This window comes from Crocuta crocuta, unplaced genomic scaffold (genome assembly GCF_008692635.1).
Source record: "Crocuta crocuta isolate KB4526 unplaced genomic scaffold, BGI_CrCroc_1.0 scaffold299, whole genome shotgun sequence".
Taxonomy (NCBI): domain Eukaryota; kingdom Metazoa; phylum Chordata; class Mammalia; order Carnivora; family Hyaenidae; genus Crocuta; species Crocuta crocuta.
Genome location: NW_027532747.1, coordinates 13,427,754 through 13,446,813, shown reverse-complemented (window position 1 = coordinate 13,446,813; position 19,060 = coordinate 13,427,754). Strand labels below are relative to the sequence as shown.

General features: G+C 42.1%; 1 protein-coding gene across 5 annotated transcripts in view; it reads right to left on the bottom strand.

The window, feature by feature from the left end:
* Nucleotides 1-659: 659 nt before the first annotated feature.
* GALC (galactosylceramidase) overlaps nucleotides 660-19,060 on the bottom strand; it is a 63,785-nt gene continuing 45,384 nt past the window's right edge. For 4 of the 5 annotated variants that reach the window (XM_077780812.1, XM_077780809.1, XM_077780811.1 and 1 more), the window contains 6 exons: nucleotides 18,450-18,536; nucleotides 15,758-15,908; nucleotides 13,718-13,898; nucleotides 9,923-10,086; nucleotides 8,040-8,116; nucleotides 660-2,525 (listed from right to left, as the gene is read on the bottom strand). In XM_077780812.1, coding sequence (XP_077636938.1) covers nucleotides 2,379-2,525; nucleotides 8,040-8,116; nucleotides 9,923-10,086; nucleotides 13,718-13,898; nucleotides 15,758-15,908; nucleotides 18,450-18,536 — 807 coding nt within the window. In that variant the 3' untranslated portion in view covers nucleotides 660-2,378. The remainder of the gene's footprint in view (nucleotides 2,526-8,039; nucleotides 8,117-9,922; nucleotides 10,087-13,717; nucleotides 13,899-15,757; nucleotides 15,909-18,449; nucleotides 18,537-19,060) is intronic. The other variant, XM_077780808.1, reaches the window with a different exon arrangement.

The window sequence follows — 19,060 nt, the reverse complement described above, 5'->3', positions numbered from 1 at the left end:
AAAAAAAAAAAAAAAAAATGCAAAATGGATCACAGACCTGAATATAAAAACTAAAAATATAACACTTATACAAGAAAACAAAGGATAATATCCTTGTGAATTTAGAACAGACAAAGATTTCTTAGGATGCAAATAAAAAATAAAAACCCACACAAACAAAAGAAAAATCACCGACCATAAAGAAAAAAAATTATAAACTGCACTTCCAAATCAAAATTTTGTATTCTTGAAAAGATACATACTTGGAGAAAACCATTTATGAGACATAAATTTGATTTTAAAAATTCCATCTGAAATATATAAAGAGCCCTTACAACTCAATAATAAGACAGAAAGCCCAATTTTTAAAATGAACAAAAGGTAGACATTTCACATACATACGAGTGACACGTAAGTCCATGAAAAGATGCTCAGCTCCTGATGCATCGACCACACACCCACATGCCTAAACTTAGACAGAATAACAACATGAGGCTTTGGTAAGACTGTGGAGCAACTGCAACTCTCAAACACTACTGCTGGGAGTGTAAAATCATACAGGCGTTTTGGAAGACAGTTTAGCAGCTTCATATAAAGCTACACAGACACTCTGCTAAAGACCCAGCAATTTCACTCTTTAGTATTTATTAAGAAAAGAAAACACACGTCCACACAAAGACTTGTACACAAAAGTTCATGACAGGTTTATTTGCAACACCAAACAGTGGGAGAAGGGGATGACAAACTGTCGTAGAATCATACAATGGAATATTCTTTGACAGAAGGGGCAAACTCTTGATATAAACAACAAATCTGAAAAGTATTCTGATGAAAGAAACCATTCACCAACGAGTACACGGTATATGATGCCACTTTTATAATGTTTTAGAACAAAGAAAATTTATCAGTATCCATAGAAATCGTATCAATGGTTGCCTGAGCCGGGTGCGGGTGAGGAAGTTACCACACAGGTGCACACGAGAACTTTCTGGGATGACGGAAATGTTCCATCTCTTAGTTGGGATGTTGGCTTTGTGGGTGTTTCCACTCACTAAGACTCACTGAACTGTCCACGTAAAATGAGAACATTTTATTGTATGTGAATTATACCACAATAAAGCTAACTTAAAAAAATATGTAGAGATGTGAATGGAAATCACTTAGACTTGGTTTTAATTTAAAATTTTTCCCTGTAATCTGATTTATTCTAATATTTACCTTCTTGTCTTTAATAGAAATGCACAACTTTGTTAATTTCACCTATGGTAAACCACTACAAATTCCAGAATTGCAGAATTAGTCCGGTGAAGTTTTGAACTTTCGTTATAAAGAATTCCAGAATTTACTTTATCAACATGAACAATGTGACTTGTTTCTAGGATGCCCATTATTGCTTATTATACTGTGTGAGAAATATGCTCTCCATACTTAAATACAAACACCTTTGTACTTTAATGAAATAAATGCATCTAACCACACAGTATTAGAGAATGAACCAGCAGAAGCTTAGTGTTTCCCTTCTTCCGAGCGCAAAGATAAAATAATTCATTAGCCGTTTTTAGTCTGTCACCAGTGACACACAAGACAGAGCGAAAGGCACAACGAAATAAGACACAAGAAAACTGCTGCAGTACCATCTTGAGACCCACGTACAGCACTGGCCATGTGGGATTCTCTTCTTCCTTCCGGCCACCTGGGAAAATGTTCACAGAGAGTTTTAAGGGTTACAGGACTAAAAGTTGAATCTGAAAGACTTAAAAATTGCAGATAACCCAATTAATCTGCTCATATTTATTACTGCAGAAGTAGCTTTAGAGGTAGTTTATTAATGAGGCATTTTTCAAATCATCCACTTATCTATAATTCAAAAGCATCATTGTAAAACAGAAAAGAAAAAGTGCCCCTTAGAGTGTAAGACGAACATGTTGAAGTGGTTTCTGAAAAGCAGCACATCCAGTGTTCTTCAGCCCCCTGTGGGCGCCATTACCTCCAGAGGAGGCCAGCAGCTCGGTCAGACACACGGTCCACCTCTGTGAAGATTAAGTCACTGCCCTCTGCACAGTCCCTCGCACATGATGAAGACAGTGACCTCAGCATTAATGCCAAGGCTTCAAGGTGCAAACCACACAAACAGCTCTCCCAACAGGACCCCTTATGGCTTGAGTTTTAGGGGACATGTCGGGTCATGTTAAAGATTCATGTGTTTCCCCTCGGCATTAGTTTTAAAAATATCTTCCAGAAGATCAATCAAAAATATATTTCTCTCCCTATTTACTCTTCACTGTGTTTAGCCTCCAAGAGGCTCATGTATTGATCCGTCAAAACAAGAATTGGCTTTGAACCAAAACCAAAAAGAAAGAGAGAAAATACAAAAAGTGTTCTACGGTGCTCTGTGAATATTAGCTTGTGGCTTCCACGTGAAAGTTGTCAAACTGTGCAAATTCAAAAGAGTGAGTTCCAATCGCGGCCCAGCCATTCTTCGGGAAACTCACAGGGATGTTCTTCCAGACAGTCTTGCCATCCAGCATACCAGAGGAGAGACGGCCCTGGAGGAGAGACAAATGCACCCCTTGAAGATGTATGAAATGATCCTCTGAGATCTTTCTTAATATGTATGTATGGCCAATCTAGGGGCACCTGGGTGGCTCAGTCGGTTAAGCGTCCAGCTTCAGCTCAGGTCATGATCTCACAGTTGGTGGGTTTGAGCCCCACATCAGGCTCTGTGCTGACAGCTCCGAGCCTGGAGCCTGCTTCAGAGTCTGTGTCTCCCTCTCTCTGCCCCTCACCCACTAGTGCTCTCACCCTGTCTTTCAAAAATAAATTGTTTACAAAAATACCAGACCCTGATTTAAAAAAAAAAAAAAGTATAGCCAATGTATTCCATGGAGTGAACATCCTTCTCAAGTAAGACCATGGCAAAACTCAATTCCACAAGTTTGAGCAGAAGTTTGAAATACAGGAAAAATTCTCTCAGAGAAAATTCTTAACTACTTACGTAAATAGTTTCCAAGGCACAAGGAATACCTTGGTATTTCCCTGTCCCCCACCAAAATGCTCTAAACCAACAGAAAGGTAAAACTTGTTGTAACATTATAAAGGTTTAAACAAAAGCCCACTAAAAGAAAAAAAACCATGTAATTTCCGAGTACTTGCACACACACGTGTTGTGATAACAGCCACCAGCTCTTCAGGCGTGACTAACGGAGCCAAAGCATCCATTCACCTAAGTGTCCATTTTGTCCCTGTGTACTAAATACCACTTCATAATATAAGTCATATGGAGAGCCCACCCTCAAGTTAGAAAAATAGTAACCGTCAGTTAAACTGATGTTGGGGTGGGGAGGGCCAGGGGGTAAGAAGGGAGGCATCCATAGAAATAACAACTTACTGGTCACTGACAGAGAAAGATAAAAATACTCCCCTCAGACAGCAGCCATTCCTACATAGCCAAGGGCCTGGCACATGGGGGAAAATAAATGCCAGCTCTTTTATAGTAATGATATATTATCATTATAGCACATTTATGAGCATATCAATTGCAGCCATTTATGGAGGGAGATACTGAGACATGAGATGAAAAGTCAAAATCAGATTCACCGGCAGAGCAACAACCTGAATCATAGCTGTCCAGCTCCACATTCAGGGCCACACAGATTCCCACTGCCACACACGTGCACAGCTACGCGTCACTCTCAAAGTGCTCACTGAACACTTCTGCCACTTGGCCGAGGGTGAATATTAACACTGAGCCAATACCCAGCCATGGTGCCCAAGTGTACGTCACCTCCTCCTCCCCACCTCTGCCTTCTGGGCTGCTGTGCACATGAGGCCTGTCACCAGCAGGGTCCCTCACACGAGGCCTGTCACCAGCAGGGTCCTTCACACAAGGCCTGTCACCAGCAGGACCCTCTGCTCAGCATGCTCTTCCCATCAGGCTCAAAGCACACCAGCTCTGAGAGCCCTTCCCCGGCCTCTCTACCTATACACTCTGGACAGCAGAGTTTACTTCACTGTCCCATTTTTTTCCTCACCATGTGACTAACTGATTTGTTTTCTTGACTGTCTTAGAACCAGAGGCAGCCATCTATGGCCCACAGACCAGCCACATATTTCTATAAATAACATGCTATCGGAACAAAGCCACACGCATCCATTTGTCTACTGCCCGTGGCTGCCATCTCACTACAAAAGCAGAGTTGAGTAAAGGTGTCCAGACTACGCGGCCCACGGAGCCTACAGTATTTACTAGCTGGCCCCTTCCAGAGAGCTTGCCAATCCCTGTCCGAGGAGAACACAGGCTCCAGAAGAGCAGGAACCTGCGTGTCTCCATTACTGCTGCATCTCTTAGCACCTAGAAAAGTACGCATAACATGAGCTTCATAGAAGTGTATGGAATGAAAGAATAAAACACGTTTAACCCAGACAACCTTACAGAAGTGACACCCCTTTTACAGAGAAGGAAATAGAAGCTCAAAGAGGTGAAATAACTTTCAGGGAGTCGGGATGCATCAGCAAGGAAATACGAACGCTGGTCTGCCTGTCTCAAACATGCCTCCTGCTAAGAATATGCACTCGATTCACGATGTGCATACCACATAACAAGTGCCGTAGCAAACGTGCATACATATGACCTCATTTGATCTTCATAAGAAGGATGTGTCTTCCTGACACGATGGACGGGAAAACAGAAGCTGAGCAACAGAAAATACTTGTAGGGGGAATGTGTTAAGACTTCAGTCCGTTGCTCTCCCCACCACCTCAGTGGTGCTGAGGGTAAAGCGCCTGACATGTGCGGAGAAGAAGTTAAAGTGGGGCAATGCTGAAATGATAAAATCCCCCTAAACGCTGGTCCGGGGGGTTGTAAAAGGAGGAAAATGAACACTGGAGCTGGCCTCACAGGCCGTTTAGCCTGGTACACAGCTTGTGGGCTAGTTTCGAACCAGATCTGTGATTATGGATCTAAAGTTGGGAGAGAAACACGATGGGAAGAGGCAAGCTGAAGGACACAGGTTATTTTAGGTGGAAAACCATGACCTTCATCATTTTGCTAATGCCAATCCCTGGCATGTAAGTGACCAATGAAAAACTTAAGTAAAAAAGAGATAAAAATCCTCATATTAGCTGTAATTTGGAAAATGGACATCAAACAAGATGTTGTTTTGTTTTGTTTTGCCTTTTCATTTGTGCAAAAAACTATTTGCCAAGTGCTATTTAATGGACTGGGAATTTAGGACGAAAGAGAAGGGCAAGGTCCCCGTTCCGCGGACCTTGCGCCCTAGCAGGAAACACACCCACCAACACACCCAATTAAGAAATGCTAAGCGGTACATGGCGTGTGAAGAACTCAGCCAGCAGCCGGGGGCCTAACCAGACTGCAGAGTGGGAGGAAGGCTCAGAGTAAGTGCCCAGAGTTGAAATGCGAGGGGGAAGCTGGGTGCTCCTGGCCAACGGAACAAGAGACGGTGGGGCTGGGGGTGGAGTGGGTGTAAGTGAGCAAAATCCCCATCTGCCCCAGTGGCAAGACCAGAGCTAATTTCCAGAAAGTACAAGTCACATTTAATTAAAGAGATACCAGAGGATCCATCTTGAACAGTTCAGAGCAACCTTATCAGAGAACGCATGGGGCGAGTACGAAGAAACCAGCGGGGACCCAGAAGGCACCTATTTTCAGCAAGCCCTTCCGATTTTCTTAACCATATCTACAAAGCACCTGAGAAAAATTAAGGACTTTTATTTTTTAAATCCCTTTCATGGTTTCAAAAAATTTAAAACATTGCCGAAAATAAGCCTCACAAGAAATAGGCAAGAACCACTGAATCAAACTGGAGGACACAGTGGGAGACTTTAATAAATGGGAAAATGCAGTCTGTTCTTCCCCTCATGGTCTTGCAGGGGGAAAACACCTCATTCTAAAAAATAAGTTGGTTTTGCCCAAATTAATCTATAAATTCAATGTATTACTGGCCGCATTATGCATGGAGTTGAAAAGATGTTTTAAAAGTTCAAATAGAAGAAATAAATATACCTTTTTTTTAATTTACAAAAGATAACTTGGAAAGAGAAATAATGAGGAACTTCCCCTATGGGGCATCCACTCATTCATTTGTTGAGAATCCACCAGGCTCTTGCTCTGACGCCATGCATGCCAGGCACACTGAGCGCCAGAGAGCCAGCAGTGGGTAAAGGACAGCTGTCACCTAAGGAGCCATTTTCTAGTGAAGGGAGTACAGCAAGCGCATAAACTATCAGCAGAGTCTGTGTGATGTCAGGCAGCAAGAAGAGCTTGGGAGAAAATAAAGCCGGGGGTGGGGGGAACACGATAAGAGATGGGTGCTGTTTTATATGAGGTGGTCAGGAAAGAACCCGAAGGAAGTAAGGAAGTCAACTATGTAACCAAGTGTTTTAAAAGTGTGATACTAGATAAGAAAAGACACAGCAATATAAAGAACAAGTTCAGAAAGAAGCTTATGCACATGGGATGATTTGTTACATCAAAACGTTAGCCTTCAAATCATAGGCCAAAGGACGGTCTGTGTAATAAATGATGATGGCTATCCATTCGTTTAAAAAAATTATATTGGGCTCTTCCTCTTATGATTCACAAATAAATTCCAGATGTATTACAGACTCCACCATAAAAAAAAATCCTAAACTTTGTTTAGAGGGAAAAAAATGTTCCTAACCATGAGAAAGGTGCAAGCTTTCTTAAATAAAACATAAAAGCAATGAAAACAAAGAGTGAAATATTTGACAGCACCAAAATTTAAAACTTCTATTCATGAAACATATCATATAAAATTAAAATACACAAAACACAAGAAAATATTTGTGACACACGTAATAGAAAATAGGCCACTACTCAAAATATATCATAAATTCATCTGGATCCACCAGAAAGAGAAAATACAGTAAGAAAATGAGGAAAGAATGTGAATGGGTAACCAGAGAAGAGAAAAAAAATAAGAGCTAATAAATATATTAAGATGTGCAAACTCCCTAATTATCCAGAAAACATAAATCACATCAATTAGTTTGAAAAAAATCTTTAAAAGTAGATAATATAAAATATTATAACTGCTATAAAAATAGACACAGCTTGGCTAGCAGTATCTGTTTAGACTGTAACTGCAGTTCCATTTCTAAACATCCGCCTGAACAAACACCAGCACGTGTGCACCCTGGGAGGCACATAGAAGACCCCTCTCTCCTCTACCTGCAAGGAAAGCCAGCCCACACTGCCTCCACTTACCAGAAAAGGACATAACGGGGAACAAAGTTGTGCCCATCGAGTGTGGCCGAGTTCAATAAATTATGTCACACACAAACCAGATGTTCAAAACCTACTGTTACTGCCTAGAAATTTTGTATTATATCAGTTTTGGTGGTTGGGCAAGAGATGAGAACAATTTCAAAAAGTTATCTGGATTCTGTATTTAACTGCTGTTGTAACCTAAATCAAATTATGACAACTAACGGCAGAGAGCGGTCGTATATTACACGGAAGAATTTTCGACACATCCCTTGAATGCGTGTCCATCAATAACTCATCAGCACCCAGCAATTCTGACAAATATTTTTAGACATTCTTATCCTATGATTCATCTGGTATCTTCTATGACAAAAACATACTCATGGAAACCAACTTCTAAAATATTATGCTTCTCGCTGAAAACCAAATTATTCTCAACCACCAAAAATTAGTTTAGGAGACTCTGCTTATACCTCTAAACTCCAATTATAATCTTGGTTCAGGCAAACTTGGAAAAAAATACTCCAATTATTGACTATTTAACAATTACTCCTGAGTTGAAAAAACAAAAACCAAATTTTTAAAACATGGTGGGGTGATAAAATCAGTAGCTGATGGTTCTCATATGGGTTTACCCTAACATTCACTCTCACCCTTGAGTCTACTGGTTTGCTGTCTCCCACAGATTCTCTGCCTACTTCCCTCACTGTATTTATCACACTTTCCCCCTCTCATTTGATAATGGAAAATGCTAGAGAAGCACAAGAAAAGAGTATTTTACCTCCAGGTATTCTGATCAGCCAATACTTACCTTAATAATTAATGTGAGTGTATACCATCTTTTCGCTGTAATGTCAACATGTCCTAAAGCATATATGATCCATCCAGCTGCAACACACAAAGATTATCCTAATTGATATATTTTTAAAATCTATATCACAGAATCACATAGCTCCATGGGGATTCTCAGGAGGCATTTTTATGTAGTAAAGTGAGCTGTAACAAAGATCCACAATTTCAGATCTACAACTGATTTAAAACAAAATGTCCCTCATTCAGGCGTCTGTTCCACAAGCACGTACCAACTCTGAGACATATGTCATATGTGAGCTCATGGGAGAACTGGTGAAATAAATTTACAAACCATCCAGAGTATAATGTGTTGGCTTCTACGGCTCAGGTGTAGATTTATACTTGATCGGATTGGATATAAAGAATAAGGAGTGGTAGTCAAGGGTCACTGTAAGATTTCCAGCTAGTGTAACTTACACAGATAGAGAGTGAATTGAGAATTAGAGAGAGAAAACAGTGAGTTAATTTGGGGATATAGTCTATCTGAATGGCTGAGAGAGAGCAGGATGAGATGCTGAGTGGGCAGTTTAAAACACAAGAACAGTGGGGACTAAAGATGCAGATTTAAATCATTAGTTCTAATTCTTTTTTTTTTTTTTAATATTTTTATTTATTTCTAGGAGAGAGAGAGACAGCATGAGCAAGGGAGGGTCAGAGAGAGAGGGAGTCACAGACTGAAACAGGCTCCAGGCTCTGAGCTGGCAGTCAGCACAGAGCTCGATGCGGGGCTCGAACCCACGAACCGCGAGATCATGACCTAAGCGAAAGTCGGACGCTTAACCGACTAAGCCACCCAGGCGCCCCTCATTAGTTCTAATTCTGCCACCAGTTCATTTTGAGGCTTTGGGCAAATCGATTAACCTCTCTGGTTTGTACTGGAAAATCAGTGAGGAATGTTCTAGATGGGTCATGCTATGATTCTGCAATTCCTACTCCGGTGTCCTTACTATCTTTCTTTGTTATTTGTGGAGCCCTTTCCATCTTAGCAAGAGGCAAAGAGTAGGAAACTACAGGAGAGAAGACTTTTTTACTAATGCAGGGGAGTCAGGGATTGATGGTCCAGAAGAGGTAGCACCTATACAGTCTGTTTCAACAGAGCAGGGGGCAGCAACACCACAGTGAATTACACAGAATTCAGTATGAACCTCTCCTGGATAAGACACTATTCTACATAAGACAAGGGCTGTTAAAATGAATGAAAAATGTCAAATTATTAACTAAATCGGGAAACAGGATATCTCCATTTTTTAAAAATGTTTATTTAGTTTTGAGAGAAAGATAAAGAAAAAGCATGAGTAGGGGAGGAAAAGAGAGAGACAAAGAGAGAGTATCTCAACCAGGCTCCCCACCATCAGGGCAGAGCCCGATGTGGGGCTCAAACTCACAAACCTTGAGATCCTGACCTGAGCGGAAATCAAGAGTCAGACACTTCACTGACTGAGCCACCCAGGCGCCCACAGGATATCTCCATTTTAGGCAGACCAACCCCTTTCCTTCTAGTTCCATTAGCATACCAGCACATTCTTACAGTCTTGCTTTTTCCTTATGGTGTTTCCTGAGCATTCTCTCAGCCACTACATCCACTTCACCCCAGGCTATGCAAAGTCCTATCTGGACAGCCTAGCTCAGCTCCACCTGAAAGAGCTCTACGCAATCTTCTTCTACACAGCCGCCTCTCTAACTCTATGATTTTGAATCGTTTGGTATCAACTCACATGTGTTGCATCTCTTCCCCATTAGACGTCCAAGCACCCAGAGGTACAGCTCTCTCATTACACAGTGAGTAACAAGCTCACAGCAGATCTCAGAGTGAGCCATGCGCCACATACAGAAGCCACTCACCTAGGTCACCTGTAACTCTGTAGGTTCCATTTGCAAAAATCCAAAAGAAAACTCCTCTGGCACTTCTAATCAAGATACCACCTTTATTTACTCTTCCGGCAATGAACACGCCTCCCTTCTCAGGAGTCTCTATGTAAACATCACACTTTACAGTCAGATTGGACCTGCAGAATGAAACTGTTAGTTAGCGCTTTTAATTACGCCACTCCAGATACAGCACAAACATGTCATTTCACAGCCACACGCTTCCGAACTTCTAATTGAGGTGCATATGTGATTTGCTAAGTCTATGCTTGTAGCAGGGATGGGCTTCAAGAACCTTCATTGATGGAAAAAAAAATCTTCATTGATGACAGTTTTAAGTTTTATGTGACCAAAGTTATGCCATTTTGTTGCCTCTTTTAATGAGGTACTGGAAAATACTATCTACAGGTTTTTTAAAATATTTTATTTATTTTTGAGAGAGAGATAGAGACAGCATGAGCAGGGGAGGGTCAGAGAGAGAAGGAGACACAGAATCTGAAGCAGGCTCCAGGCTCTGAGCTGGCAGTCAGCACAGAGCCCAATGCGGGGCTCAAACCCACAAACCATGAGATCATGACCTAAGCTGAAGTCGGATGCTTAACCGACTGAGCCACCCAGGCATCCCTAGTATCTACAGTTTTTAAGTCTCTTAAGAACACATTTCTTGGGGTGCCTGGGTGGCTCAGTCTGTTGAGCGTCCAACTCTTGGTTTCGAATCAGGTCATGATCTTACAGTTCATGTGTTCGAGCCCTGCATCAGGCTTTATGCCGACAGCATGGAGCCTGCTTGGGATTCTCTCTCTCTCCGTCTATCTTTACTCCTCCTATCCTCTCTCTCTCAAAATAAGTGAATAAACTTTAGACACAAAGAACACACTTCTTATTTCTCTATAATAAAACAACTTCTCAACCTAAGAATATGTTAAAAGAAGCCACTTTTTTCCTAGGAATACATAAAAGGTAAGCTTCCATACAATTCTGGAAAAGTTTATTAAATTTCCATCAGCTAAGAGAAGCAGTGAAGGCAAAAGCTTAGAGCCCCTAGGAGAACATAAGCTACTTTGGGGCTGATATTTACCTTTAACCCTAGCAAGACTTAAAAACTCCAGAAGAAAGATCTAAAATTATTTCTCTGCAAAGGCAGAGGCAACTCTATGCTGACACCTCAGCAGGGATTTTGGACTCTGAGCAGCACTGAAATCGCCTGGAGGGCTTGTTAAAGTCAGTCTGTCCACCCCACCCCAGAGTCTGACTCTGGTGGTCTGCGCTAGGGCTCTTGAATCGGTGTGTCTAGCAAATTCCCAAGCGATGCTGGTGCCCCTGGTTCAGGAATCCTACTTTGAGAGCCATTTTCTCCTCAGAGCATCCCTGTCTGTATAGGGACAGGAAAGCCCTGGCCCGGCATCACTGATGGACAGGGGTACGTCAAAGGAGAGGAAAATTCAGCCAACCAGGAACTATTGCAGCTTTAACAGTGAGCTCTGCTCCAGGCTTCTTTTATAAATACTACGAGATGCTTTCTGCAATGATACAACCATCCCAAACCAACACGATCTCTGAAAATAATTTACCTCCTACACAAACTCGAACTGCAAACAGGAAAGAAAGCAAGCGTGCACAAAACCAAGGAATAAAGCAAGCAATTTACCTAAAAGAAAACTAAGAATGTCAAGAAATAGATTTCTGGAAACGAGGAAAGTTAGATCTAGAATTGTGTGGCTTTTATACTTCTCAGCTTCGTATCAGTGAATTTTGCACAATAAAATTTTACTCTGTAAAGAAAAATATAAAAGAAGTAGCTACAACAGGCTCACAACAATCCGGAAAACCCACGTTGAATCATCTAATCGAAGCTGGGCTACTATACGGGAAAGTCAAATGCAAAGCCAACTGAAGCACAGTCTCTCTTGTACACTGTCCCCAGTCGAGGGAGCCTGTCTCTCTGCAGACTGTCACCAGCAGGAAACCACAAAGGATGGACCTTGCTCCAAACAACTCCTACTCCGTTCTGACTCACCAGAAGTGTGAATGTGTCAGCACCATAAACTTACTCTATTTAGAGTCAGGACGGGAGAAGATCTAGCCTCCTTTGTTTACATCACATTCCAGAATGAAGATTCCCATGGCAGAACCTGCTGGCAATTTTACAGACAGCAAATGAAAGAGGATGAAAGTGTGGCCCAGTCGTCCACAGCCATAACCTCGTGGTCATGCTGAGGGCACAAAAACCAGCCGGTGCATTAAGCAAATTTAAGCAGAGGGATGCAGAGCCGGGGTGTGTGCAGTGAAAGGCAATTTTGTGGACTGTCCTCAGATCCCAACCAAAGCTTCCTAACAAGATGAAAGTCTTGGGTAGCTTCGGGAAGGTCTACCCTCCCGAGTCAAATAACCGTGCTGGGACTTAACTAATCCTAAATATGAGAGAAGCACTGACGGCGGCGCATATACTGAGAGCCGAGTTACTAAAGCAGGACTATAGGCCCCCCTGCGCCTCTTAGCAAGAAGACAAAGATTAAAATGAGGCTCTGAGGTGTAGTCCAGAGAGATGAGCTACGGCACCAGACAGTCCTGGCCTCTCCCTAGTTCTAGAACTTACAAGTATGGGATCTCAAGCACATCTTACCCGGAAGTCTTGGTTTCCTGACCTGTAAGGTAGCGAGGATGACAGCTCTGCCACAGGTACCTGTGGGAAGCCCATGCCAGTGTGTCGTAGGACCCGGTTTTCATTCCCTCCTTACCCTGCGGTAAGGGGGCATTGCAGCCAGAAAACAGAAATGAGCGTGGGACTTGTGGGGAATCTCTGAACAGACCTGGCTACCTCGAATCCAGGAGGAAATACTGGGAAAGAGCACAAAATAAATAGGAGGAGCCCATATTTGAAAGGGTCTTGGAAGTGAGGTGCAGAAGAGGAGATCTGATTCAGCAGCTGAAGAGAGCTGCCGCGTGCTCCTGAGCAGGCGATCGCACCACGAAAGCAGAGCTATGAACGATGAAAACAGGCCCTTCTCAACAGGCATCACTGCTCTTTCCTGGTCTTTCTCTCTCAGACTATGTGGCTCTTTCCCTCTCTCCCCACTTCTCCCCCTCCCCTCCCCACCGCCTTACCCACTGCGGCAGTAAAGATGAGTACTGCCATTTAAATACATGAAATCTTCAAAGTTATGACTACTTTTGGTTACTGTTTGGAAGGTGCTAGATCTCATCTCTTTACTATAATTAATGAGTCTGGATTTTTCTAGAGTCCCAGCCAGAAATAAGAGTTTGGGTTCAGAGACAGCCACTCCTCTGTAGTACTCACAGGCAGGCAGGTGAGGAGGAAGGATTAACAGCAAAAGCTGATTTGCTTCTCACTATCGCCATCTACCGTCACCCGGTAAATAGATTTCCACAAAGGCTAACGCGGTGTAAGTCTAGAATGGATCCAGCAGGTGGCAACACCAGATCAACAAAGGGACTCTCCAGCAAACCCACAAACAACCCACAGATCAGTCTGTTTATAAATGAATCAATTATAACTGGGTCCAAAAGTCCTCAACATTTCCACTAAAATCACTTTGTTTCTGCAACAATCACTATTAATTGAGCACATCTGAGGGAAGAGCGCTGTGGCATCACAACCATGGCTTGTGGCCATGATAGTCAACAATTACCACACACTCATTAGATTCCTGTACAAAGAAGATCATTGAGAAGTCTTCACTTCAGAACGTATCTGACAACATTACGAGGCTATTTCAGCCAGGTCTACAGACGGACACCCATTTTACATACCATTTGTAATCTCCTATAATACTGATCGTGTTGTACGCATCAGCAGCCCAAGTAATGGGCCGCTGGTTGAGAACTTGGCGCAGTGTGAAGCGGTGCTCTCCAGGGTCTTCAATATTTGTAAAGTACTCAAAGACACCGGTCTGATCAGCAAAATTCGGAGCTTCGCTAAAAAATGGGTAATCTGTTCAGAACACAATAAATTCTCTGTTTAGTATAAAGTCTACAGAATTTCTCCTCTCAGATATTGTATAGCACATTTTAAAAACACTTTTTAGAAGTCCTAAATTAGTAAATGATACTTATAACAAGTGGAAGTTTAGGGTTTGGTTAATAGAGATTGATTTCTTTTTCTTTTCTTTTTTTTTTTTTTTAAATTTGAGAGAGAGAGAACGTGCACACAAGTGGAAGAGAGGGAGAGAGAGAATCCTAAGCAGGCTCCACACTCAGTGCAGAGCCCAATGAGGGGCTTGATCACACAACCCTGGGATCATGACCTGAGCCAAATCAAGAGTCAGATGTTTAACCGACTAAGCCACCCAGGAGCCGCTCAAGTCCCCTCATTTCTAAGTGGGCATGAGGACAAGAGAATTAAATGAAAGAATTTACAAATTACCAACTGTCTTCTATTTCTCAAATGGAGTAAAACCAGTTAGGCCTAAGCTATCAATCTGTTCCTAGTTTTATTAAATTATAGTCATACAATGATGAAGGCTATAGAAGAGCAATTCTGGTCACAATCTTATAGCTATTTCACACTTCATGCTTTTCTAAGCGTTCCCATATTCATCATTTGAGAAATTAAGAGCCGTATAAAGTAGTGCTACAGCCTGACGTACAGTTTTTAACTTTAGCTCTCAGTTTATTTTGTAGTCCACAGGGCATTACGTTTTAGATTTGACGGTTTGGATCGCCCTTCAGTCTTCGGGTCACAGAACACTTTCGGTGCCAGGGAGCTTCACTCTGGTTAACTCGGCCATATCCCAGACTCCTTGTCTACTGAGGGCAGAGTTACCTCTGCCAACACAGAAGTGAGCAAAGGACAGCAACAGGTGGCATGATTCACGGACTCATCTAAGGGGCCACTTCAGAGAACTCCAAGAGAACGAGGCACCAAGCAGCCCTGAAGTCGCTGTTGTCTGTGTCTTGAAAGTAACTGAGAGGAACCCAGTACACAGTCCAAAGGGCCTTGTCCTGCAATTAACCAGGACATCACTTCCTGGGAAGGGGAGAGGAGACTGTGCGGCCGGGAGTGACCAGGACCATGACATGACCGGGACCGGGAGGGGGAACTAGGAGTCTCCAAGCAGCCCTGCTGGAAACAGCAGCCCTGCAGCAACAAGGGGTGCAGGTCACTCTCTCACAATGGCAGTCTCCCTGCCTCTGTCTCTCCTACGGCTACGGGTCTTCGGAACAAATGCGAGAGCCAGCCGACCCTGTCTGCGAGGCCCACAAGCCGTGCGTCTACTCATCAACAAGTTCCGTCACCTACTGAGTGATCTCAGACTATCACCACGATGACTGTGCCTTCTAACTTGGCTAGCAGTTTTCCTAAATTACCTAAAAATCAAAAGCTTTTCCAACAGCTTTAGGTCAGCTCTTCCTAGAAAAGCAGGAGAGTGCAAGTATAAAACCCCCAGGCAGATGATGAGGAAAAATAGCCAAGGGGAGCTCGGCTGCACCTTCAGGCTATAGGAGGGTGTCAGGAATGGCTTCCGTGAGGTACAGATAACAGGGGAGTGGCAGGAAACAAACCTTAAGCTTCACCAAAACCTAGTTAGGATTCTAGCTTTCATTCTGACATTGACCTCTACAGTTTTTCTGGCACTGAGAACTACACGGTCCTCAAGTTGAGAGCCACCCTGAGGTAACACAAAAAGATCTCAGTTACCAGATGGACATTTAGAGCTATTATTTTACAGCCACTTTATCACGTACGAGCTCGACACGTAGAAATCTACCTGCTACTGCTAGAAATGGAAACTAGGTTAAGTTTTAGTTAAAAAGAAAACAAACAAACAAACAAACAAACAAAAACCTCACCAACATCGAAGTCATCTGTATACACTTGCGGGAATGGCTGGGACTCTGGAGGCTGCGGGTAGCTGCCCTTGCCACCGGTGGTGAGAGTGGTGAGTGTGAAGAGCTCGTCTTCCTGCAGCTCCAGCGTGAAAGCACCACCACTGTCGAGAAGCTGAGAAAAGAAAACGTGGAAGTCAAGGCCAGCTGCTTTTGGCTCCTCTCATTTGGGCCAAATAATTTTGAAAAAAAAAAAAAGAAAGAAAGAAAAAGAAAACTTAAAGAAGAGCCAAACTCGCTTCTTTTTTTTTTCATTTAATTTTTTTTAACATTTATTTATTTTGGAGAGATAGAGAGCAAGCAGGGGAGGGGCAGAGAGAGAGGGAGACACAGAATCCCAAGCAGGCTCCAGGCTCTGAGCTGTCAGCACAGAGCCTGACACGGGGCTCAAACCCACGGACTGTGAGATCATGACCTGAGCGGAAGTCAGACACTCAACTGACTGAGCCACCTAGGCACTCCCAGAGCCAAACTCACTTCTATTACAACTTCATAACCACTTGTGAAGGATACACCCTTTATCAAGGCCTTTGGGATCTTTTTCTTAAGTTATTTACAAGGCTTTATAAAATTATACTTTGTTGGGGCACCTGGGTGGCTCAGTCGGTTAAGTGTCTGACTTCGACTCAGGTCATGATCTCACAGTTCATGAGTTCAAGCCCTGTGTCGTGCCTGGAATCTTCAGATTTTGTGTCTCCTTCTCTCTCTCTGCCCCTCCCTTGCTCACACTATCTCTCTCTGTCTTTCAAAAATAAACAAACCTTAAAAAAAATTTACTAAAAATAAAAATAAATAAAATTATACTTTGTAGCTAGGACTTTAAAAGAATTTCACTACATGGAGGGAAGGATGACTAGACAACACCAAACTCTATTTCTATTAGTCTGTTCTTTTCCATCAGATTATAAGCTCTCAAAGCTTGTGTATGTTCAATACACGTAAATAAGAGATCTGCCTATTACTGTTTAGGACTTTACTAAGGTGGAAAAGTCCATAAAACCTCACCATTGACTCAGCTGTTAAACACAAAAAACCTTTTGCTATTAAGGGAAAAAAGTCCTACTTCTTTCATGTTCAATATACATTTCAATTAGCAAGCTAGGTTTATGTCACATTTATGCTTTTGGCAACTTAATCTCTTTAAGCCACATCTCCACAAAATGAGGGGGAAAAACACATACCTCCTGGGGCTGTTGTGAGGATTAAACAAGATAATGTTTATAAAGTGCTTAGCTCCAAGCATGACCTTCAAGAAACACTCCCTGTATCACAGCTGTTCTGTGCTAAATGTAGACCTCTGAGGACACTAGAATCCTCTGCATAGTTAATACAGGCATTAGATGTATGCCTATTTTATGAAATTTGAGCTCTTTTTCCTACTTTGAATTAAAGGGGTTTACAGCATATCTTTGCCTTAATAATAAATTGTTGGTCAGATCTATGAAATGTACCACCATATTCTGGGTTCAGGTATACCCCCAAATATTATTTTATTGTGGGGAAAATCAATTTTAATATCCTACTTCTAGCAATTTATTGTGCAGACTGCTCTTTTCTTAGCATTTAATATATGACGGGGGTTCAGTCACTGATGGTGACTAGCTGATTCACAGAACATTAATAATTTCCAGGAAAAGTAGATTTGTGTCAGTTAGGTGAAGTAGCGTGCTTACTTGGACCAATTCATTCTTTGAAACATTTCCCGAGGAAGTCCCATATGCTAAGCACAATAGCAGGGACCTGAGATTAAAAGCTAAATAAGGCAGGTCTCCAATCCTCCATGGGCCCAGTGTGGTGGGGAGAGTGTTTAACTAGTAATCACTGTGCCTAGGTGGCCGTGAGCTAAAGCTGGTGGGGAAAGGTTCAGGGGAAGTGGCACTTCAGCTGCATTCGAAGGAAGAAAAAGCAGGTGCAAAGTCACGGAGGTGAGTAAAGTGACATGCCACGCTCTGGAAACTTCAAGAAGTTTAGTGTGTGAGTACAGGCCATGTTAGCAGAACACGCACAGAGAAAGGAAAGCAGTCTTTTACCCCATGAGGTAACGAGAGTCCTGCGCTATGCTAAGGAGGTCAACTCACAGGAAAAATCACTGAGGGATTTACGCAATGGATTGACAAAAACCAGATCTGGATTCTGGTAGCAGTGTGATGGGTGGCCTGGAAAGAGTCAGACCAGAGGCTGGAAAAAGAGAAGGTAGTTTCCAAAATCCAAGAGAGAGGTAATAAAGAACTGAAATAAGCAGTAGCCAGTGGGAACGGAGGAAAATGGAATGTGTAAGAAAAACATGTCAGTGACAGAATGCTCTATACTTGATCAGTAGTGGTACATAAAGAAAGGGGCAGTCCCAGATGAGATTCAATTTTCTGACATGGGCACCCAAAGGATGGTGGTATCGTTCACAATAGCAAACTAAATACTAAGAGCAAACACACCTATAAACACACACTCCTATTATGCCTTGAGGAGGATTTCTACTAAAACAAAACCAACCGACCAAACAAATGAACAAACAAAAAACCCACTGGAAACTTTAGGTCTATTATACTTAAGCCACAAAATCAGTTGTAAAATTTAAAATTCTTAATTCATTAATCAAATGTCTGTTCTCTTTTACTGTTTGCAATCCTTAAAATATAGGAATTTATTTGAAAACTACCCATAGAGAATCCAGTTGTTTAAAAAGAAACCTCTTAGATGGTTTTCCAAGTCTGGTATACCACACCTGTAGCTCTGGTATTTCACTCTGAGGAGAAAACACACACAAAAAAGCAAAGTTGAGGGGTTCATCATATCCTCTGAGGATTTCCAAAATGAGTAAGTACCAGCAAGAATGAACCACTGATAATATGACCTCTATTGCTATTTGCCAAAAGACCCACCTCAAGTCTTCAATGGCAACATTCTGAAAGTAGGAAGAAATTGCTCAAGCAAATACTTTATGTCCTATACATACTACAGACTTTTGGCAAATGTTAAAAAAGAATTTAGTGCCTTGCTTCAAAAATACTCACTATTGTACCTGTGTAAAATGCGTTTTAGGAATTTTCTGGTATTCATAGAACAATTCTTATGTAATTAGGTCAGAAAAGGCATTGTATTTCCTGTATTCAAATCTAACAATAGGTAGAAATAACAAGAATCTGCTGTCTTTTTACGTTGTTGTTTCTTTGTACAGAATACTGTAAAAATCAAAGTTTGAAAGTTCCCGAGACTACATAATTGATGCTTCTACCAACAAGAACAACTTTGTTGCAAGTGACTTGTGGT